General features: G+C 39.2%; 1 protein-coding gene across 1 annotated transcript in view; it reads right to left on the minus strand.

Moving 5' to 3' along the window:
• Nucleotides 1-24,706, minus strand: part of tspan33b (tetraspanin 33b) — a 100,596-nt gene that overhangs the window by 50,818 nt on the left and 25,072 nt on the right. Inside the window, exons 2-4 of the mRNA XM_055156002.1 lie at nt 6,197-6,254; nt 3,238-3,365; nt 3,074-3,148 (exon numbers count right to left, since the gene is read on the minus strand). Coding sequence (XP_055011977.1) covers nt 3,074-3,148; nt 3,238-3,365; nt 6,197-6,254 — 261 coding nt within the window. The remainder of the gene's footprint in view (nt 1-3,073; nt 3,149-3,237; nt 3,366-6,196; nt 6,255-24,706) is intronic.

The following is a 24,706-nucleotide window of genomic DNA, read 5'->3' on the forward strand; positions in this document are numbered from 1 at the left end:
TTAGTCCTGGTTTAGTCCTGGTTATTCCTATAATCAGTCCTGGGATCAGTCCTGGTTTAGTCCTGGTTCAGTCCTGGTTTAGACCTGGTTTAGACCTGGTTTAGACCTGGTTTAGACCTGGTTTTTAGTCCTGGTTTAGTCCTGGTTTAGACCTGGTTTAGACCTGGTTCAGACCTGGTTCAGGTTCAGACCTGGTTTAGACCTGGTTTAGTCCTCGTTCAGACCTGGTTCAGACCTGGTTTATACCTGGTTTAGTCCTGGTTCAGACCTGGTTCAGACCTAGTTTAGACTTGGTTTAGACCTGGTTTAGACCTGGTTTAGACCTGGTTTAGACCTGGTTTAGTCCTGGTTCAGTCCTGGTTTAGACCTGGTTTAGACCTGGTTTAGACCTGGTTTAATCCTGGTTCAGTCCTAGTTCAGTCCTCCTGGGTTAGTCCTGGGATCAGGCCTGGTTTAGTCCTGGTTTAGTCCTGGTTCAGTCCATATGTGGCACAAAAGTCCGGCATCTCAATCGATGTTTCTTCTTCTAAATAATGCCTGTGAAGTGACAGTAAAGTCGTATTCGTACTGAAGAAAGCGTCATCGTAAAAGAATTATAATCACGAAATGAAAATGATGTTGTAACTTTTCAATTCGTATTCTGATGGACAACGCAATTTATGTACGACTGACTGGACTCATTCAAGAATTTACGAATATTTATTTTATGCTCAGCTACAACCAACTATGCACAGATTTCTATCCTTTATGCTCATATATGCTGCACATAAATATTTCTGAAAGCTTTCTTACTCCATACTTAACTTTGTGCACTAATAACTGGCTAATCTGGCCCTTTTAATCATTTTAACCATATTCTATTCTCCACTGTTGCCAGCAGAGGGCGACACAAAGGGAAACATGAAGTGAAAGTGCAAGCAATGATCATAGTAATGCCCACGCTAGTCTGGTCCAAATAGGAAGTTAGTATTCTGGCACTTTCAGCTCCTGATCCTGGCTCCCATTGACTTAACTCGCTCTACACGATCCTGGTGTTTTTATTTCGCTGCTTTGTCCATAAAAATCATCCTATTCTAATTTGGAACTTGGCTCCAAATTCGCCCCTGTAACCGCTGGCATTGGCCACGTTTATGTGATGTTTTTTTTTATTCCAAATTAATTTTTCTGAATTAAATGGTTCAGAATTAAAATATTCTCCTTCGAGTTTACATGGAAATAATAATTCTGAATTGAGGTTTACATGGAAAACTCGTTAAATTGTCTTTATTTAATTCGTCTGGGGGTGGGGAAGTGTTCTGATTGGACAAAGACACCAAAGTATTTACGTCGACCGGAAGAAAACGCACACTTCAGCTGCTACTGGCTTTTCTGTCGTCTCGGTTTGTCGTTACGCCACGGACACAAACATGATCTAAACTTTTATCGCAGCGGTTCTGATGATAATTGCGCAGCAGCTGGAGAATTCTCTCATCGCGCTTTACGTCTGTCGGCTGAGGAGGAGAAGGGAAGAAGAAGACAAACTGAGTCAACGGCTGCTCTACTTCACAAATCCAAAGAGACGTGGATGAAAGTCTGAAGCCAGGACTTGGTCGAGCCGGATCAAAGGGCGACCCAACGAGCATGCTCTGAACGACCGGAATTATTTTTAAGAAGAATAAATATTTACATGATAGAGGAATAAATTAATTAATTCGGCTTTAAAATCAGAATAAACCAACCACTCACTTCAGAATTAAGTTTCATTCTGAAGTTAAGTGTTTACATGGTCTTACAGGGCTGAACCAGAACTGAACCAGGTCTAAACCAGGTCTAAACCAGGACTGAACCAGGGCTGAACCAGGGCTGAACCAGGTCTAAACCAGGGCTGAACCAGGTCTAAACCAGGTCTAAACCAGGGCTGAACCAGGGCTGAACCAGGACTAAACCAGGACTAAACCAGGTCTCAACCAGGGCTGAACCAGGTCTAAACCAGGGCTGAACCAGGTCTAAACCAGGGCTGAACCAGGGCTGAACCAGGACTAAACCAGGATTAAACCAGGACTGAATCAGGATTGAACCAGGATTGAACCAGGATTAAACCAGGACTAAACCAGGGCTAAACCAGGACTAAAGCAGGATTGAACCAGGACTAAACCAGGACTGAACCAGGATCGAACCAGAACCAAACCAGGACTAAAGCAGGATTGAACGAGGACTAAACCAGGACTGAAAGAGGGCCGAACCAGGACTAAACCATGACTAAACCAGGACTAAACCAGGATTGAACCAGGGTTGAACCAGGGCTGAACCAGGACTAGACCAGGACTAAACCATGACTAAATCAGGACAAGAGGAGGACTAAATCAGGACTGAACCAGGACTGAACCAGGACTGAACCAAGACTGAACCAAGACTGAAACAGGACTGAAGTTGGACTAAACCATGACTAAACCAAGACTGTAGTAGTTTAAACCAGGACTAACCCAAGACTGAACCATGACTAAACACCAGGTCTAAACCAGAACTAAACCAGGACTGAATCAGGACTAAACCAGGACTGAACCAGGACTGAACCAGGATCGAACCAGGACTAAACCAGGACTAAAGCAGGATTGAACGAGGACTAAACCAGGACTGAAAGAGGGCCGAACCAGGACTAAACCATGACTAAACCAGGACTAAACCATGACTAAACCAGAACTAAACCAGGACTGAATCAGGACTGAAGTGGGACTGAATCTGCAAAGTATCCATGAATTTCAGAATAATGAGAAATTTGGACCGTTGCCATAGCAGAACATCATATTTTTTAAATGGGTAAAACTCATACACATTCTAATTACATGTCAAAGAGAAAAGTCCTCAAAATGGCGCCTGTAACGGTAATAATTAACGATAATTTACAGTAGCAGGCCTTCTTTTCTCGCTCCTGTTGTTACCGGCTTTAAAATCAGAATTATTATTTTTATTTGGAATTAAAGCTCTCATGTAAACGTGACAACTGTGAGTTTCATTTAACCGGAACCAAACGCTGTGGGCCACATCACACTCACTTAGTCCACTTCTTTACACCGTCTACGCCGATGACACATACCTGATCTGAGTAGAAGAAGCCAAGAACGGCGATCACCAGCTGAATGACGAAGACCAGTGTCAGACTGAAAGAGAACTGAGAAATAAAATAAAACAGATTTTCTCTCATGATTCATTTGTGACAGATGAAATAGAGCCGTATATTAACAGCGTGATGAGTTTTACGGTCTTGAGGAGGCGTATGTTCTCTCTGAGTGCGCCGATGCAGCCACAGAAGGTGATGAAGAACATGACGACGCCCACCACGATCAGGATCACAGCGGGGTCAATGAGGAACGTGTCCCGAACCGTGTCTGGGGGAAAATAAAGAAGGAAACTGCTCAGAATGTTATCGTACCTGCTAATTTAGAGCTTGTTTGAAAGTCATGATAGATGCATAGACTGTTTATAAAAATGGACATAGTAAATAAGAAGTGAGCATGGACGCGCTTCTGGCTCCATTGACTCTGGGTTCAAATCACTTTACGTTGACAAATCGTTGCCTCTCTCTGTAACTACTGCTGTCAGGCTCAACATTTTGGTCTTAGGGCACTTTTATACCGTTAGTTTGATTATTTGGTAAAGGTCAAGTGGTAACGGAGGGAAACGGGCAGATTTTTTACATTCAAATGTCTCTTATTCAGAAACTAGAGGGACTATTGAAATAAGTAAAGTATCAGAATGTAGGAAAGAGTTACACTCCAACAGGGTCAAGTTAAACCTGTGATATTCTTTCAAGTTGTTGACAAAAAATTTAAAAAACTCATGTCGGTAACGGAGGGAATGAAATATGCAGCACTTTTTGGGCAATAAATACAAACAGTGATAACTCTTGGTTCTCACTTACATATCCTTAACAAACTGGTTTGAATATTTGCTTCATATAGTTTTCTACCATATGGTACAAGATTAGGTTGAAAAACCTCTTACTTTTTGAGTAATGAGATTTTTTTATTAAGAAAGGTCATGGTAACAGAGGGAAAGTTGTGCAAACAAGAAGAAGGTGCATGATTTTGCATAATTTCTCAGCTTTTTTCTTCCGAACACTTTAATATTACTTCAAAATGAAAGGAAATATGTCAGTCCTTCCAAGCAAATTTTTATCATTTTAAATACATAAAAAAAAAAAAATCATGTACCATCATCAACAGTTCAAAGACTGAATAACAAGATATGATGAAATGCATCAGTTTATTTATATGATTTGCAGGTCTTTGAAATTTTGGAAATAATTTTTGTTCCATGTTTCATACATGGTCTGTTTAAAACGTATGTAACTTTAGAACCAAAAATGGTACAGAAAAAAGGTCAACAGTTTCATAAACTAGAGTACATATGTATCTGTTCAATACATTTTTATATCAGATGCATTAACTTGAATTTTTGGCCTTGCTGTTTACTTCTGCTTGACCGGGCCCATGTATCATATAGACTCCAGTGTGGTTCACTTTCACACCTGCAAATGAACCAAAATTGATCCATTTGACATATATCCAAGGCTCCTGCTCAGAGCGAGGTCGACTGCACGTGGCTCAGGGAAGCTGAGGCTCTTCCAGCCCTACAGCCTCTCGCAAGCAACGTACCCTCTCGCTCAGTGGCCTTTTCACGGAGCCTTCCCCCCCAAGCAGAAGCCAGCCTCTGCCTCTCCAGACCAGGGGAGCTCGGACTTGCAAACCTACAGACCGGCAGCTGTAGGGCAGGCGTCCGGACCCAACCCCGGGCCCCTTCACACCCCTTAACCAGGCACACACTCAATTCAGGAGTCTGAGCCTGTCCTCCCATGATGCATTTCGAATAGTTCGTTTGGACCTACTGTCTATTGTTTGGACCCGAGTTAGCGTTCATACCAGTGTTAGGGAAAAGCCAAAAGGTCCCCAAACATGTTTTCTTTTTCTTGTTTATATTTTTCATATGCATTTCCGCCTAGTTTTGTTTTTGTAAGTTAGTTATGTTTTTGTGTTCTTTTTTGTACTCATTTCCGGCAGGAGGCCTTAAATGCGCGAGCCCGGCGCCGCCTCTCTCTCTCTCTCTCTCTCTCGCTCTCTCCTCCTCCTCGTCTGCCGCCGCTGCAGGTACCGGAGCGCACACGCCTCGCGCCGGGAGCCGCCCTGCTGGCTCCCCTGCTCCATGGATTGGGTAGCTTTTTGTTAGCCGTTATCCTTTTGTTTTGACCTAGTGGGACCGGTTGTCCTGTTTTCACTTTTTTGTTGGGTTTAGGTTGTTGGGCTTTTTTGGTCTTTAGTTACGGGTGCTGGCACCGGCTCCTACGGCTCTGTATAGGGTTGGCCCGGTGTCGCACCCTTCTGTTCTTTTTGGCCGGCTCATCAGGTCCACCTTTCTGTTGTTACTTTTTGGTTTGGACACGGGTAGGGTTTCTTTTTGGGGTTAAAACCATCACTACACCAAGAAGAAAAAAAAAGAACTCTAACCTTTAATTTGGTCTCCGTGTCCTTTGATAAATATGTTGAGACTCATGTTTCTGGGTCGTAACAACCAGAAGGACTGCACCAGAGTTTGACGTTTGGTGTGGAGTCAAGCGGACTGAGACCACCTCTGTTTTTTGAGGTCTTGGTCCGCTTGATTTAGTGTGGATCTGAGTGCGACTGATGCTTTCACACCAATGAAAATGAAACAAACTAAGAGCTTTTGGTTCGAATGGAACATTTTGGTGAACCGACTGCTGTCGGTTTACCTGGAAAAATCCAGACTCATCGCTGTACCATCGCTGATATGGATCTGTATAATAAATACAGAGATATTCTGGATTTCCAAGCAACCTGTCGGTGTGAAAGCACCCGTTTTAACCCAATCTACATTTCACTATTTTGTTTGTAAATGAAGATACAAATATTATTACAGACAAATCAGGTTCCTTCTTTCTCTGAGGTTGCTCCCGCTAGCGTTAGCAACAGGTTTGATTGACAGAGTTCCTAAGAAGGGACATTACCTTCAACAGCCTCGCTCCTAATTGGCTCTTTGGTTTGGTACGATACTCACATAATGTGAAACTTTGCTCTAAATACTCTCCTGTAACTACCAGCCTTGATGAGCTTCATTTGATTGGAGCCAAACACTACGGGTGATGTCACACTCACCTCTTTATACAGTCTATGGGTAGATGCAAATTAATATTTTTCATACAAACCTGTTGCTTTCTGGATTTTTGCATACACCCCAATGGCAATAATCAACAGCGAGAAAACCTGAGGGGAAAAAACAAAAAATATTGATGTAAAAAAGGTCACTCAAAACAGCTGGCAAACATACACTGAACCACTCTCCCAAAAAGTCTAATTTTTTCTAATCTCTCAACAAAAGTAATGCTATTTTGCTGCTGCAAAGTTTTACTGTCATGTGCTGATAGTTGTGTGTTTCTCTATTGTCCAGTTTGAAAAAAAAAAAAAAGGGAAACCACAACTGGTAATGGGAGTCAATGAGCAACAATAATATCTCCATGAAGACAAGCAGACAGCTCCCACTTATCCCGACCGGGACAGGAAACGGAGAATTTCTTGTACAAGTCATTGTTAAATGCACATTTGTGCTTCGGTATGTTGCAGACTGACACACTGTTTGTGTCTCGCTCCTTTTGAGTCACAGACGCTATGAGAGATGCTCAGTTTAATGCCCCCAATGAACGGTCATGAAAACCCAGACATTTCCACCACTTAAAAAAAAAAAAAAAAAAAACCCGGACGCCCAGGACAGGATGCAAAAAACGGACATGTCTGGGGAAGAACGGACGTTTGGTCACCTTAACTTATAGTCTGAAAAATACGGTATATGAAAATATAGAGTTCATGCTTGCTCCTGCTGTTTCCTTCTTTATTTTGCTTTTTTAATCATTTTACCTCCTCAGCACCAGATAATGTGTTTACTTTTTTCTTTTCTTTAAAAAAAAATGTAAAGCATTTAACATTTTTTAACAAATGTGATGAGCCAGCAGCATGTCGGGGGGGAAGAAACCAAATGAATTCTGTCTGTGAGCTCTGTCGGGCCTATCTGACTATAAAATAATGTGCAGATTCTTTTTCTAGATTTTTTTTTTTTTTTGATAGCCGTAGCTCTCCTGTAGACCTTGGCGGTGTTCTATACCACGCGTCCTGTTATAGCGTTGGCTCGTTTTCATCCCATCTGGAAATTACACCACTCATTGCCCAGATTTATCCTATAGACACTAACTGCCTTGTTATTTGTGTGTATTGAGATTGATAAGTTACCAACAGCAGCCATTATCCCAAACATAAAATGCCCATTCCAATACGGCACAGCTGGAGAGACGCGCTTCTCTCTGCTCTGTGGTTTATTTGTTAGCGTCCTGCTGTGTACTGTCGTAAAAGTTTGCGCAGTGTATTTGTTTGATTACATCAGAAAAAAGTGAAGTCAGAGCCACATGCTTCATTTGACACAAAAACGATACGAGCAAAATATTTAAATTTCTCTGACATGTTCTGTACACGCGACGGAAATATGGTTTTAAGGTTCTATGTTACACAAAAAGTCACAAGAGTCAATGTTACTGAAGCAGGACTAGACCAGGACTAAACCTGAACTGAACCAGGACTACACCAGGACTAAACCAGTGCAAGACCAGGAATAAACCCAAACTGAACCAGAACTTCTACAGGACTAGACCAGGACTAGACCAGGACTAGACCAGGACTAGACCAGGACTAGACCAGGACTAAACCTGAACTGAACCAGGACTACACCAGGACTAAACCAGTGCAAGACCAGGAATAAACCCAAACTGAACCAGAACTTCTACAGGACTAGACCAGGACTAGACCAGGACTAAACCTGAACTGAACCAGGACTACACCAGGACTAAACCTGAACTGAACCAGGACTACACCAGGACTAAACCAGTGCAAGACCAGGAATAAACCCAAACTGAACCAGAACTTCTACAGGACTAGACCAGGACTAGACCAGGACTAAACCTGAACTGAACCAGGACTACACCAGGACTAAACCTGAACTGAACCAGGACTACACCAGGACTAAACCAGTGCAAGACCAGGAATAAACCCAAACTGAACCAGAACTTCTACAGGACTAGACCAGGACTAAATCAGAACTGAACTAAGACTGAGACAACACTAGACCTTGGGCAGACCAGGACAAGATCCCGGACTATACCAGAACTAAGCCAGGACTGAACCAACACTAGACCAGGGCTAACCCCAGAACTGAACCAGGACTAAACCAGAATTAGGCCAGAACTAAACCAGAACAAGCCCAATTCTAAACCAGATCTAGGCCAGGACTAAACCAGGACTAGACCAGGACTTCTACAGGACCAGACCAGGACTAAACCAGAACTGAGCTAAGACTAAACCAACACTAGACAAGGGTTAAACCAGGACTAGACCAGGACGAAACCAGAACTAGACCAAGTCTGAAACAGAACTGGCCCAAGTCTAAACCAGATCTAGGCCAGGACTAGACCAGAACTAAACCAGAACTAGACCAGGATTAAACCAACACTAGACCAGGGCTAAACCAGGACTAAACCAGAACTGAACTAAGACTGAACCAACACTAGACAAGGGTTAAACCAGGACTACACCAGGACGAAACCAGAACTAGACCAAGTCTGAAACAGAATTGGCCCAAGTCTAAACCAGATCTAGGCCAGGACTAGACCAGAACTAAACCAGAACTAGACCAGGATTAAACCAACACTAGACCAGGGCTAAACCAGGACTAAACCAACACTTGAAGAGGGCTAAACCAGAACTAGGCCAGGACTAAACCAGGACTAGACTAGGACTAAACTAAAACTGAACTAGGACTGAACCAACTCTAGACCAGGACTAAACCAGGACCAAAACAACACTAGACGAGAGCTAAACTAGGACTAGACCAGGACTAAATCAGAATAAGATCAGGACTAAACCAGAACTAGGCCAAGACTTAACCAGAACTGAACTAGGACTGAGAGAAACACTAGACAAGGGCTAAACCAGGACTAGACCAAGACTGAACCAGAACTCAACTAGGACTGAACCAACACTAGGATAGGGTTAAACTAGGACTAGACCAGGACTAAATCAAACTAAGCCAGGATTGAACCAACACTAGACCAGGGCAAAACCAGAACTAGGTCAAGACTAAACCTACACTAGACCAGGAATAAACTAAGACTAGATTAGAACTAGGGCAGGACTGGACCAACACAAGGACTAAACCAGGACTAGACCAGGGCTAAAATAAAACTAGACCAGGACTAGACCAGGACTAGACAAGAACTAGGCCAGGACTGAACCAACACTAGAACAGGGCTAAACCAGGACTAGACTAGGGTTTAAACAGGACTAGGCCAGGACTGAACCAACGCTAAACCAAGACTAAACCAGGACTAGACCAGGACTGAACCAACGCGAGGCCAGGACTAAACCAGGACTAGACCAGGGCTAAAATAAAACTAGACCAGGACTAGACCAGGACTAGACAAGAACTAGGCCAGGACTGAACCAACACTAGAACAGGGCTAAACCAGGACTAGACCAGTGCTAAACCAGAACTAGACTAGGGTTTAAACAGGACTAGACCAGGACTGAACCAACGCTAGACCAGGGCTAAACCAAGACTAAACCAAGACTAAACCAGGACTAAACCAGGACTAGACCAGGACTGAACCAATGCTAGGCCAGGACTAGACCAGGACTAGACCAGGACTAGACCAGGACTAGGCCAGGACTGAACCAGAACTAAACCAAAACTAAGCCAGGACTGAACCAACACTAGACTCGTGTTGGTTCAGGTCTAGACCAGGGCTAAACCAGGACTAGACCAGAACTAGACCAGAACTGAATTAGGACTAAACCAGAACTAAACCAGGACTAAACTAGTCCTAGACCAGAACAAGGCCAGGAAAAGACCAGGAATAAACCCAAACTGAAACTGATATGAGCAAAATATTAAAATTTCATATACACATACTATAAAAGTAACAAAAATATGTGTCCTACTTATATTACGCAAAATTGACTCTTGTGAGCTTAAAGTCGTGTTATAATTTTGTTATCGCAAGTTAAAATCTTCCTTTTTCCTTTAGTTCGAGATCGGAAATTCTCCAAACGTCTTCACTAGATTCATAGTGGAGATGTTTGTGTGTTAAACATTTGTGACTGAAACAAAACAACTCCAGGTCTGTTTGTGATGAGGAAAAATCATTATAACAGAGATCAGAAAATAGAGTAACATGAGACCTTTAAATCTGACTGGTAGTTTTATAAAAGTTTGAAAACGTTGTGCCATGAGTGGGCCATGCAATATTCAATTCTTATCACTCTGAAAATTCTAGTTTGGATCAAATTCTCTGCAACATTCCTGCTTTCACCTTGACTGAAGCAAAAATCAGCTTTGAAAAGTTTTTGAAATATAGTTTGAAGTTTGTTTTATGACTTCAAAATGATACCCACCGGGACTAAAACCAGGACTAGACCAGGAATAAACCTGAACTGAACCAACACAAGACCAGGGCTAAACCAGGACTAAACCAGGACTAGACTAGAACTAAACCAAGACTGAACCAGGACTGAACCAGGAGTAAATAATGACTGATTCAGAATAGGTTCAGTCCTGGTCTAAGACTAGGCCATGTTTAGACCAGGACTAAACCTGGATGGAACCAATCCTGGACCATGGCTAAACCAGGACTGAATCACAACTAGACCAGGACTAAATCAGGACTAAACCAGGACTAGACTAGAACTAAACCAAGACTGAATCAGGACTGGACCAGGAGTAAATGATGACTGAATCGGGATTAAACCAGAACTAAACCAGAACTAAACTAGTCCTAGAAAAGGACTAGACCAGGATTGAACCAGAACAAAACCAGCACTAGATCAGGACTAAACCAGGACTGAACCAGGAATAAACCCAAAATGAACCAGAACTAAACCAGGACTAAACCAGGACTTCTGCAGGTCTAAACCAGAACTAGACAAAACATAAACCCAAAATGAACCAGGACTAGACCAGCAGTAAACCAGGACTGAAACAGGACTAAACACGAACTAAACCAGGACTAAACTAAGCCTAGACCAGGACTAGATCAGGAATAAACCCAAACTGAACCAGGATTAGACCAGAAATAGACCAGGACTAAACCAGAACTAAACCAGCACTAGGCTAGGATTAGACCAGGAATAAACCCAAACTGAACCAGGACTGAACCAGGACTGAACCAGGACTAGACCAGAACTAGACCAGGACTAGACCAGGACTAGACCAGAACCAGACCAAAACTAGACCAGAACTAGACCAGGGCAAGACCAGAACTAAACCTGGATTAAACCTGAACTAAACCTGGACTAAACCAGAACTAGACCAGGACTAAACCAGGACTAAACCAGGACTAAACCAGGACTAAACCAGGACTAGACCAGAACTAGACCAGAACTAGACCAGGACTAGACCAGGACTAGACCAGAACCAGACCAAAACTAGACCAGAACTAGACCAGGGCAAGACCAGAACTAAACCTGGATTAAACCTGAACTAAACCTGGACTAAACCAGAACTAGACCAGGACTAAACCAGGACTAAACCAGGCTAGACCAGGAATAAACCCAAACTGAACCAGGACTAAACCAGGACTTCGACAGGACTAGACCAGGACAAAACCAGGACTAAACCCGTATTCAAAATTCTAGCTCAGCTCAAATTCCCCTGCAACATTCCTACTTTTTTTTCACCTTGACTCTGAAGCTCCGGAGCGAAAACCACCTTTGAAAAGTTTTTTGAAATATAGTTTGAAGTTGGAAGCGACGGCACCTGCGTGACCATCTGCCACGGTAAATCATACACAGCGCCCCCCTCCTCATTCCTCTGTAGTGTACGCGAGAAACATGTTTGCAAAATGCGCTGTTTATAATTTGTTGCCTTCCTATACTCTCATTCTCAGCCAAGAGGGATAACTGCGGGATAAGTGGCCACACACGAGTCCCAGATGCTCGTGACATTTGCTTTATGTGTTTGTGCATCAGTGGAAAGACATAAAACAGAATACTGACATTAATCAATACATTTGGATGAGGTCCTCGTCGAAAATCAAAACAGAGAGGCAGATTGTATAAGAAATTACTCATTCATTAAACTTCTGCTTACTCTTGTTCGTGCGTATTCCGACCGACTGGCTCGACGCTGCGCCCTCGACACGTTTATATAGAAGCGGTTCCGTTTACATTCGCTATTTCCTCGATTCAAACAGATTACGCCGTGTTTCAAATGTACGACATTAAAGGGCCCGTGTGACGCCGTCTTCCGGTCGGTGTTAAAATGCCGTTTCCTCAAAAATGTATTCGTCAAAAACGTACCTGGCCGCGTTATTTTGTTGGATTCGCCAATGTTTAAACACGGAAATTCGGCGCATTATTTACGGTGTGTTCTTACCTCGAACAGAAAACACTTCGTTCCACCTTAAAAACTCACCTTTATGTAAAATATAATACTCCCTACAACTGTACAACAACTCGCCCCTGTGTAACAAATAATACTCCCTACAAGTGTACAACAACTCACCCTCATGTAACACATAATACTCCCTACAACTGTACAACAACTCACCCTTGTGTAACAGATAATACTCCCTACAACCGTACAACAACTCACCCTCATGTAACTCGCCCTTATGTAACAGATAATACTCCCTACAACTGTACAACAACTCACCCTTGTGTAACAGATAATACTCCCTACAACCGTACAACAACTCACCCTCATGTAACTCGCCCTTATGTAACAGATAATACTCCCTACAACTGTACAATGACTCACCCTTATGTAACAGATAATACTCCCTACAACTGAACAACAACACACCCTTATGTAACACATAATACTCCCTACAACCGTACAACAACTCACCCTCATGTAACTCGCCTTTATGTAACAGATAATACTCCCTACAACTGTACAATGACTCACCCTTATGTAACAGATAATACTCCCTACAACTGTACAACAACACACCCTTTTGTAACAGATAATACTCCCTACAACTCACCCTGATGTAAAAGATAATACTCCCTACAACTCACCCTGATGTAACAAATAATACTCCCTACAAATGTACAACAACTCACCCTTATGTAACAGATAATACTCCCTACAACTGTACAACTCACCCTTATGTAACAGATAATACTCCCTACAACTGTACAACAACACACCCTGATTTAACAGATAATACTCCCTACAACTGTACAACACCACACCCTTATGTAATAGAAAATACTCCCTACAACTCACCCTGATGTAACAGATAATACTCCCTACAACTGTCCAACAACACACCCTGATGTAACAGATAACCCATAGGTCCTGTCAATCATCATATCATTGTGCACTGTCTTTCCTGTGACCTCTTGTATAAATATTTTTTTTGTCACTTATTTAGAATTTATTATTACCATTTATATATATTTTTTACTCTTTATTATTATATTATATTGTGACGTGTGAGCTCATGTGTCCAAATTATTTCCCTTGTGGATCAATAAAGTCGATCTAAGTCCGAGTCTATCTTCACTAGAACCATTTTATAATTTCACCTCTTGAATGGCCAATCTGTACTGAACCAAAGATCAAATGTAGCTGTTAACTTGAAAACTACCACTTCATGACATCACAAGGTGGAAAGGAGCATTTTGAGCTTTAGAGATGTAGACAGACTAATTACCGAAACACACCTACAACTCCAGGTATGTTTTTAAGTTGGCGACAAAGCTCACAAGAGTTTGTTTTGTATAATATAATGTTGTAGAAGTTTGTCCAAGAAAGGACGGAAGTAAAAGTCTGGACACCAACTGGACGTCTTAATCAAGAGAAGTTCATTTACCATCAGTGTTGGGAAGGTTACTTTTAAAATGTAATCCCCTACAGATTACAGATTACATACACCAAAATGTAGTTTGTAACGTAATCCATTAAATTACTTAAAGTGAGTAATGTAATCTGAATACTTTGGATTACTTGACTTTCTGTAGAGAAGCAAAGACGAAGATATCGTAACGTAAGATGTTTTATCTGCTAAAAGAAAATAAAAAGTCCAAACTTTACTTAACAGTGTTAAAAATATTATTGATAGAAGAGGAGACGACACGTCCACGCGGCATGATTTAGTCCAGTTAAATCCTGTTTTAGACCTGGTTTTAGACCTGGTTTAGACCTGGTTTAGACCTGGTTTAGACCTGGTTTTGACCTGGTTTTGACCTGGTTTAGACCTGGTTTAGACCTAGTTTAGACCTGGTTTAGACCTGGTTTAGACCTGGTTTAGACCTGGTTTAGACCTGGTTTAGACCTGTTTTAGACCTAGTTTAGACCTGGTTTAGATCTGGTTTAGTCCTGGTTTAGATCTAGTTTAGACCTAGTTTAGACCTAGTTTAGACCTGGTTTAGACCTGGTTTAGTCCTGGTTTAGTCTTGGTTTAGTCTTGGCTTAGACCTGGTTTAGATCTAGTTTAGACCTGGTTTAGTACTGGTTTAGTCCTAGTTTAGTCCTGGTTTAGACCTGGTTTAGACCTGGTTTTAGTCCTGGTTTAGTCCTGGTATATTCCTGGTTTAGATCTAGTTTAGACTTGGTTTAGACCTGGTTTAGACCTGGTTTAGACCTGGTTTTAGTCCTGGTTTAGTCCTGGTTTAGATCTAATTTAGACCTGGTTTAGATCTAGTTTAGACCTGGTTTAGTCCTGGTTTAGTCCTGGTTTTAGTCCTGGTTTAGTCCTGGTTCAATCCTGAATTAGTCCTGGTTTAGACTTGGTAAAAAAATAAAAAATAAAAAGAGATATAGTCCAAAATGTGAAAACAGGAAAATACCACCATGTAATCCATTTATTTCAACAAAGTAACTGTAATCCAATTACCTCACTGAAACAGTAACTGTAACCGAATACAGTTACTCATAATTTGTACTCTGATTACGTAACTCTGGTACATGTAATCTGTTACTCCCCAACACTGTTTACCATCAATAAAGCGGACCTGGAGAACATGAAAAGTGAACATAGTGTGATTTTAAAAGTGAACATAGTGATTTTAAAAGTGAACATAGTGATTTTAAAAGTGAACATAGTGTGATTTTAAAAGTGAACATAGTGTGATTTTAAAAGTGAACATAGTGTGATTTTAAAAGTGAACATAGTGTGATTTTAAAAGTGAACATAGTGTGATTTTAAAAGTGAACATAGTGTGATTTTAAAAGTGAACATAGTGTGATTTTAAAAAGTGAACATAGTGTGATTTTAAAAGTGAACATAGTGTGATTTTAAAAGTGAACATAGTGTGATTTTAAAAGTGAACATAGTGTGATTTTAAAAGTGAACATAGTGTGATTTTAAAAGTGAACATAGTATGATTTTAAAAAGTGAACATAGTATGATTTAAAAGTGAACATAGTGTGATTTTAAAAGTGAACATAGTGTGATTTTAAAAGTGAACATAGTATGATTTTAAAAGTGAACATATTATGTAAAAGTGAACATAGTAAAAGTGAACATAGTATGATTTTAAAAGTGAACATAGTATGATTTTAAAAAGTGAACATAGTGTGATTTTAAAAGTGAACATAGTGTGATTTTAAAAAGTGAACATAGTGTGATTTTAAAAGTGAACATAGTATGATTTAAAAGTGAATAGTGAAAAAGTGAACATAGTGTGATTTTAAAAGTGAACATAGTGATTTTAAAAGTGAACATAGTATGATTTTAAAAGTGAAGTTTTTTAAAAGTGAACATAGTGTGATTTTAAAAGTGAAACATAGTGTGATTTTAAAAGTGAACATAGTGTGATTTTAAAAGTGAACATAGTGATTTTAAAAGTGAACATAGTGTGATTTTAAAAGTGAACATAGTGTGATTTTAAAAGTGAACAGTGTGATTTTAAAAGTGAACATAGTGTGATTTTAAAAGTGAACATAGTGTGATTTTAAAAGTGAACATAGTGTGATTTTAAAAGTGAACATAGTATGATTTTAAAAGTGAACATAGTATGATTTTAAAAGTGAACATAGTATGATTTTAAAAGTGAACATAGTATGATTTTAAAAGTGAACATAGTGTGATTTTAAAAGTGAACATAGTGTGATTTTAAAAGTGAACATAGTGTGATTTTAAAAGTGAACATAGTATGATTTTAAAAGTGAACATAGTGTGATTTTTAAAAGTGAACATAGTGTGATTTTAAAAGTGAACATAGTATGATTTTAAAAGTGAACATAGTGTGATTTTAAAAGTGAAGAACATAGTGTGATTTTAAAAGTGAACATAGTATGATTTTAAAAGTGAACATAGTGTGATTTTAAAAGTGAACATAGTATGATTTTAAAAGTGAACATAGTGTGATTTTAAAAGTGAACATAGTGATTTTAAAAGTGAACATAGTGTGATTTTAAAAGTGAACATAGTGTGATTTTAAAAGTGAACATAGTGTGATTTTAAAAGTGAACATAGTGATTTTAAAAGTGAACATAGTATGATTTTAAAAGTGAACATATTATGATTTTAAAAGTGAACATAGTATGATTTTAAAAGTGAAGAACATAGTGTGATTTTAAAAGTGAACATAGTATGATTTTAAAAGTGAACATAGTGTGATTTTAAAAGTGAACATAGTATGATTTTAAAAGTGAACATAGTGTGATTTTAAAAGTGAACATAGTGTGATTTTAAAAGTGAACATAGTGTGATTTTAAAAGTGAACATAGTGTGATTTTAAAAGTGAACATAGTGTGATTTTAAAAGTGAACATAGTGTGATTTTAAAAGTGAACATAGTGTGATCTTTGAGTGTTCAAACCCCTAACCTCTGCTTCCAAATGAGGAGGATTATAAAGCAAGTGTGGTGAGACTAAAGACACCACTTAGACAGCAAAATGCCACAATTTAGATAATGGTCTTCCAGTGTTGTGCCAAGAGAAGATCATGGTGTAAATATAGCTTTTCTGAGTCAATGTTAAACTGTAATGTACGTGGAGGATACATTACTTAAATTCTCTTACATACAGGACCTTGAATTTGAATCTAGGACAAAACAGGTCAGTTTTTGTAACATACAGTATAAGGACATATAACATATATATTTATAAAACTCCCTGAGGAGGAGCGAGTCTGCTCCCTGTGTGACCTGGAAGAGGTAGAGGATGAGTTTGATTTTGTTCTTTACTGTCCTCTGTATTCTGATTTGAGGAATATTTTATTTTCTGCTGTACAGACAGTCAAACCCTGATGTATGTTAGTTGCCGAATTACAAAATTATGAGTTCACTTTATAATGAGGGTTTTTTTTTTGTTTTAGTTCAGAAGTGTCAAACTCAAATTCACAGAGGCCAACATTAAAAACTGGGACTAATTTATTGAAAAATTTCAACAACATCTGCATGTAATTTTAAACCTTTTCTTATTAAAATAAATGTTTAATAATAGTTTTGCTTAAACATTGAATCCAGAACAAGCAAAATATAAAATAATAACAACATTTTAAATAAATAATGTCTCTATCGTCTATCTGTAGCCGGCGGGCAGCTCTAATACAGATTTGATATGATCTCGCAGGCCAAATATAATTATATCAAGGACCAAATTTGGCCCCCTGGCCTGAGTTTGACATGTCTGTTCTAGTTATTATATTACATTATATCACTATAGCCTGGGACAGGAGACAACAAGTGCTATATCCTGTTTGACTAGAGTATAGTTTCCCAAAGACTGAGTCGCGAACCTCATATGGGTCACAAGAGACTTTTTTGGGGGTTGCTTGTCACGATCTATCTATGTAGGTTGAAATGTTAAGACATGTTTGTTTAATTTCTAAGCTTTTTGTAATTATTTTATTGACTGTTTTGTTCCAATATTGCTGGTTCAACTGAATGTTGAAAAGAAAAAAGAAATGGGCTACATTTAATGTCCAAATAGGCAACTTATGGATCCTTTTATTGCTGGTTCAATGACTTTTTTCATTGTTTAAAACTTGAGTAATACTAATTGTTTAGAGAGACACGATCACTCAGTCAACAATAAAATCTCCTCATTGATGTTCAATAATGGTCAAATCCACCTTTATTTTGTGATTTATGAATAATGTTTATTGACTTGGGTCACGAAGGTTTGTGACTTTTAAAATATGAGTCCCCACAAAAAAAAAAAAAAGTTTGGGAAACACTGGTCTAGCGGCCCAGAATTTGACCCTCTTTTTAAAAAAAAAATAAAAATTATATTAGAGGGGGGCCCATGTGACGCTTTTTTTACCCCAGGCCCCCAAATTTCTGCTGACGGGCCTGCTTTGGACAAATTTTCCTACTGGGACAATGAAGTACCTTTCTTCTTATTCTTCTCTTTCATTTCAAAACAAATCTCAAACGCGGCAATTACAACACTCGAGATTTTTATTTTCGCTTCGTACCGTACCGGGGCTCGCATTTCCACTTCATTTACTCTCACGTCTGTCTTTATTCAAATGAGAGCCAGCTGAAAGACAAGGGCAATGTCATTTCTACTCCAGATGATTTGACGGCTTCATTCGAGAGGAAATTGACCTCGCATCATTGCCATCCCAGCCTTACTAAGCCCTGGGCAACAATGGTCCTATAAACACCGGGACGATCTCTTCTTATTACAACAATAGCGGGACCCTCGCCATTACCAAGAGGTGATTGTTGCACATTACAAAAGCTGGAAAAAAATAAAAACCCTCTTGCGTTGTAAAATATCGAACAGCGAAGCGACATTGTTGAGTGCGCGTTCTAATGAGATCTGGGCAGATGGCGGCGGGTGCTAGAATATAATAGGGAATGCTGAGAATGCAACAACTCACCGCCAGATAAAACTGAGCAGCATTAGCTTTCTGCTGATTGTCTGGTCTATGCTAATTCCCTCCTTTACGTGACCTCGAATCACAATGGGCGCGCGCCTCCTCCTTTCCGTTCCCAGGTGACTAATTGCCTTTGCGTTCTTCACCTTGGTGCCGGCTCAGAGCTGTGTCCTGCTTGTCTAAACACACGCCGTCCCTCCGCAGAGCGATACGGCGAGCTGGGGCATCGCTCTGGCTGCTCTGAAATATGTTTACACGGCAACTCCGGGCTCTCCGCTTCATTTACATTTGTTGCTTTTTACGCTCGGATGGCACAAAGAGACATCACGCCCACTAAATAATGCAAATAAAGGCTCCATATTATGCAATTTTCTGTTATTTCCCCATCAGAAACCTTGCCGGAGTCGTGTTTTTGTATTTCCGCATGACATCATAAACCGGGACAGAGTTTTTCAGCTCTCTCAGCGTAAATAACTTGAGTGAAGTTGGCCCCCCCGTGAAACGCAAAACTACAAAAAAAACTATGACAATCGTTTGTGCTGTTTTGTGCTGCAAAAAGATATTAGCGATTGTTTTATAGGTCAAATTAGGGTCAGTCAGCCCCCAGAAAGCTTCAAAATGCTCTAACCCAATACCTTTAATCTGGCCCTCGGCTGATATTCTACTAAAATATTTTAATTATATTTTCTATTAAAATATCGGTAATTTTCTGCGTCGCTTATCATAGCAGCGTCTCCAGCACCTCTGTACGTGGCCCCTCCCACCAGAGCAGCACAAATGAAGACTTGTCTCTTTCCAAACGCTCTTAAAGGACGATCGTTTTGACTCTTGACCGTGACACCCTCATCAGAAAAATGTCAAAAATGAGAAAAGTGGAGCCGAGTGCAGGATTTTCCAAGAAAAATTGACTTCTTCCTATAGGCGAGTTTCATTGTTGACAAAAGCGCGCGTTGCATGCTGGGAATTATTTTGGTCGGCAGTAAGAAGCACTAATTCAACATGACGGATGGAGCGAGAAAGCACGTAAAGGGTATTGATCCCGGTTATTTATCCACTCTAACGGCAGAGGACCCAAGACCATTTGACCAGAAATTGGTCATAAGCATCGATGGAGCCAAATCACCATTTTCAACCCCTACAAAAGCTGGACCAAACCAAATTTCTGGTCAGAATCACCAACTACCTGGACAAATATTCACTTGGGCGATATCCACAATGACTTGGTGGAAACTCCTGGGCCATTCACAGCAGAAAAGATGAAAACCTCCAAGAGTCTCGATGTGTTGTTGAACTTGTTGGAGTCCACGGTTTGTTAGGATCTTCTACGTTTGCTCTGTGAATGTTTGAAAGCCGTTTAATTCACCGTTAGCGGTTCTTTTCACTCAGAATACGAAAAAGACATTTTCCTTCTTCCGTGCTTCTATTTGTGCATCCGATAATGCAGCAGGAATTTACCATTATCGGGGATAAATACACAAGGTTACGCACTGTGTTTGACGCTACAGTGTTTCTTGCCTCCGACCAAAATATTTCCCAGCAGCAACGCGGGCTTTTAATAACAATGACGTCAGCTGAAACTCACCTATTTGCATAGAAGTTAATTTTAAAACATTGAGTTCATCAATTAAAAAAGATTTCTGTAATAGATTTGTGTTTGTCTGCACAAATATTTGAACTTATTGCTTCTTTTTGAGGTTTTGTATATCATGAGTTTTCTGATCCGGCCCCTTTGGGATCAAAGTAGGTTGGATACGGCCCCCGAACCAAAATGAGTTTGACACCCCTGCTCCAAAATGACCCAAAATGGTGTCAATGGTTTGTGCTTCGTTTGTGCTGCAAAAAGTTTCGTTTGTGCGAATATGGTTCTTAAAATATTGTCGTCATCCAGCCCCACAAAATGTTAAATAGCCTCAAAACAGGCAGAACGTTATACGGAACATTTGTATTTCATTTGTGCTGTTTTGTGCTTTTATTTGTAAAATTATTACTTATTATTTTTGCGGAAATTATATGACGTCATTTCTGCTCAGCTCATGGCAGCGACTTTTAGAAAACTCCACAAAACTAGTGAATATAAACGATCTCACGCTGTGGAAAAATCTGTATCAGTCTTTAGTAACTTGCTTTTGATTGTTATTTTATATAATACGACTTTTCCACAGCCAAACATCGTTTATCTTCACTAGTTTTACGGAGTTTGCTGCTGTCAACTGAGTGGAAATGAAATCATATAATTTCCACAAAAATAATAATTTAATAATAATAACGTTAGCTCTACTGCACCTTAAATAAATGTATTATTTTATTAATTTTAAAGTTTAATTTTAAAATTTTAATTACATCTTTTAAAGTCATGTCTCTGTCCTTTTATTTACAAACTTACCCATGGCCTTGGGTATTTTTTTATTGCATTTTAGTATTTTAAATATTATTTATTTATTGAAAGGTATCTTAGGTCACACTTGCATAGAATATTCCACAGTAGGACTAAACCTGTCTGAATGAACCATGAATTCTTACTATGCACAGGCTTGCTTCTCCATAGATCTGACCAGTAACTTATCTCCATTGTAATTACCAGGTTTATTTCCATATTGCAGAACATTCAAGGCAAGCAAGTACACTAACTAATAGTTTTAACAGTAGCAGTAGTAGGTAGTTCTGAGTAGAGATAGACCAAAATTTGCTGTTTTTACTGGATCCGTTTTGGCCATAAATCTCCAGTAAAGGCCGATATTTTATTTGGCCCAACCAGCAGCATAAATATGTATGAAAGTGCTTTGTTAGTCTAAAGAGGGTACTGAGAAATGTGACTACACTGAACTCTACACAGTTCATAGTAAAACAAGGTTGTAGATTCAAAATTTTAATTCAATAATTTGGGAAAAAAATGACTTAAATTGGCTCTATATACAGGCGAGTTTCAGCTGACGTCATTGTTATTAAAAGCCCGCGTTGCATGCTGGGAAATACTTTGGTCGGAGGCAAGAAACACGATAGCGTCAAACACAGTGCGTAACCTCACGTATTTATCCTCGATAATGGTAAATTCCTGCTGCATTATCGGATGCACAAATAGAAGCACGGAAGAAGGAAAATGTCTTTTTCGTATTCCGAGTGAAAAGAACCAATAACAGCGAATTAAACGGCTTTCAAACATTCGCAGAGCAAATGTAGAAGATCCTAACAAACCGTGGACTCCAACAAGTTCAACAACGCATCGAGACTCTTGGAGGTTTTCATCTTTTCTGCTGTGAATGGCCCAGGAGTTTCCACCAAGTCATTGTGGATATCGCCGAAGTGAATGTTTGGTGATTCCGACCAGAAATTTGGTTTGGTCCAGGCTTTGTAGGGGTTGAAAAGGGTGATTTGGCTCCATCGATGCTTATGACCAATTTCTGGTCAAATGGTCTTGGGTCCTCTGTCGTTAGAGTGGATAAATAACCGGGATCAATACCCTTTACATGCTTTCTCGCTCCGTCCGTCATGTTGAATTAGTGTTTCTTGCCGCCGACCAAAATAATTCCCAGCATGCAACGCGCGCTTTTGTCAACAATGAAACTCGCCTATAGACAGAAGTCATCAAGCATCGGTTTCCAGTTAGATTAATTTGGTCTTCTGATCATTTAAGTTGTTAGGTTCTTTTTTCAGACCAAGAGTTTATACCTTTCCATACTCTAAAACATTCAAGGCAAAGCAATTACATTTCCATGGAGACGAGCAGCAGAAAAGCTCCACACTGCACATTCACCTTGTGATGTCATGTGGTAATACAGGAAATGCTCCACTGTGTTTTTAAACTCCATACACCTTCACTGGAATCTCTACTGAATGAAAGGTAAAGGCAATTTGTGATGAAAAGCTAAAAAAAATGAAGAAAATTACAGGAAGTAGAGAGTTCTGATCCATCCAGTACATTTTTTTCGGATACTTTAAACATTATTTCAACAAAATAAAGGCGTTATATTATATTTATCTTACATTTATTATTTACTTTATAATTTTTGTTGTACATACCAATTTCTGTGTACATTAAAGATGTTTTGGCCCAGTGTACGGCATGGTTTCTATTTAAAAGTTATGGAATTCAAACGCAAAATTTTAAACAAAAAAATTGCGAAACTCTGAAAATATAAATGTAATAATCTTAAGTGTATAAATGAGTAGTCCAACCAGTGGTCATGGACACTTTAATCACTTTTATCATGCAAGAAGTAAATTGTCCTGATGATAATTTTTGTAACAATGACTCAACGCAATTTATCAGTTCACAATTATTCCAGTATTATTACAGAAACAAAATTATTATCGATTAGAAAGGTGTTTTTTTAAACCTTCCAACAGTGATCCCCAGAACATTTTGAAACAAATTTTCAGCAGAACCACAACTCGTCATTCTATCGTGTCGAAGGCTGGCTCCTCAGATACTGTTGTCACTGATGTTTGGACTCACAAAGCACCTTGTAATTTGTCTTGTTTAATTTACCTCGGCTGGACCTGTGTGCAAGAAGCAGATTAACGTATTATACTACCTCTATTTTACACTTTCATTTGTAGTAATTCCAGAGACCAGGGATTTCTGAATCACACATATTGTGCCGACTAAGTAAAATCTGATTAATTGTACATGTATAATTTTTATTCCTAACTTTGTGCACTAATAAATGGATAATAAATTATGTTTCTTGGCTTTTATATTTAGTCAATTTCTTATGATTAGTAGCGCACTGGTATTTTCATTTTGAGTACAAGTACAAGGTTGGAGACTCCTGCCACAGACGGTATAAAGAAGATCACAAAGTAAGTGTGACTTCACCCAAAGCGCTCAGCTCCAGTCAAATGAAGCTCATCGAGGCTGCAGTTACAGGAGCGAATTTGGAGCCATATTAGGATTTGCAAACAAAATACCAAAATAAAAAGACTGGGATCATGTAGAGCGGGTTAATCCAAACATTTTAAGACCAAAATGAAGAGCCTGATAGCAGAAATCATTTGTAGTATCACAGACTGTATAAAGAAGTGGACTAAGGGAGAGTGACGTAACCCATAGCTCCAGTCAAATGAAGCTTATTGAGGTGGAAGTTATAAGAACAAATTTGGAGCATAGAGCAAAAAGTGACTCTCAAAGAACCAACAAATCAATTCTAACATTTTCTCAGGGTTTATATGAGTCCTGTTCTAGAGTTAATTTAACATTTCTAGAAATGTTAACTATGTAACACTGGACCAAAGTTCCTGTTTAATCCCAAAATCAAGAGTTATATTAACATTTTGAGAGTAAACCAGTAAAAGTAATTCTGATTTAGCTAAACAACACACAGAAATGTTTTATTTCTAACACTTATTTTAGTTCATTTAAGATGAAAATTATGTACAAAACTGGTTCAAACTGGTCTTCTCTTGCGGGAGTCTGAAGTGGTGGGTGAGAGGTGCCAAATTAAAACTAAGAGAAGTTGAATTAACACTAGTGGAAGTTGAATTAACACTAGTGGAAGTTGAATTAACACTAGTGGAAGTTGAATTAACACTAGTGGAAGTTGAATTAACATTAGTGGAAGTTGAATTAACACTAGTAAAAGTTGAATTAACACTAGTGGAAGCTGAATTAACATTAGAGGAAGTTGAATTAACACTAGTGAAAGTTGAATTAACACAAGTGGAAGTTGAATTAACATTAGTGGAAGTTGAATTAACACTAGTAAAAGTTGAATTAACACTAGTAAAAGTTGAATTAACACTAGTGGAAGCTGAATTAACATTAGAGGAAGTTGAATTAACACACTAGTGGAAGTTGAATTAACATTAGTGGAAGTTGAATTAACATTAGTGGAAGTTGAAT

The sequence above is a fragment of the Boleophthalmus pectinirostris genome, unplaced genomic scaffold (assembly GCF_026225935.1).
Source record: "Boleophthalmus pectinirostris isolate CB_2022bp ecotype Guang Dong unplaced genomic scaffold, ASM2622593v1 HiC_scaffold_2, whole genome shotgun sequence".
NCBI classification, from domain to species: domain Eukaryota; kingdom Metazoa; phylum Chordata; class Actinopteri; order Gobiiformes; family Gobiidae; genus Boleophthalmus; species Boleophthalmus pectinirostris.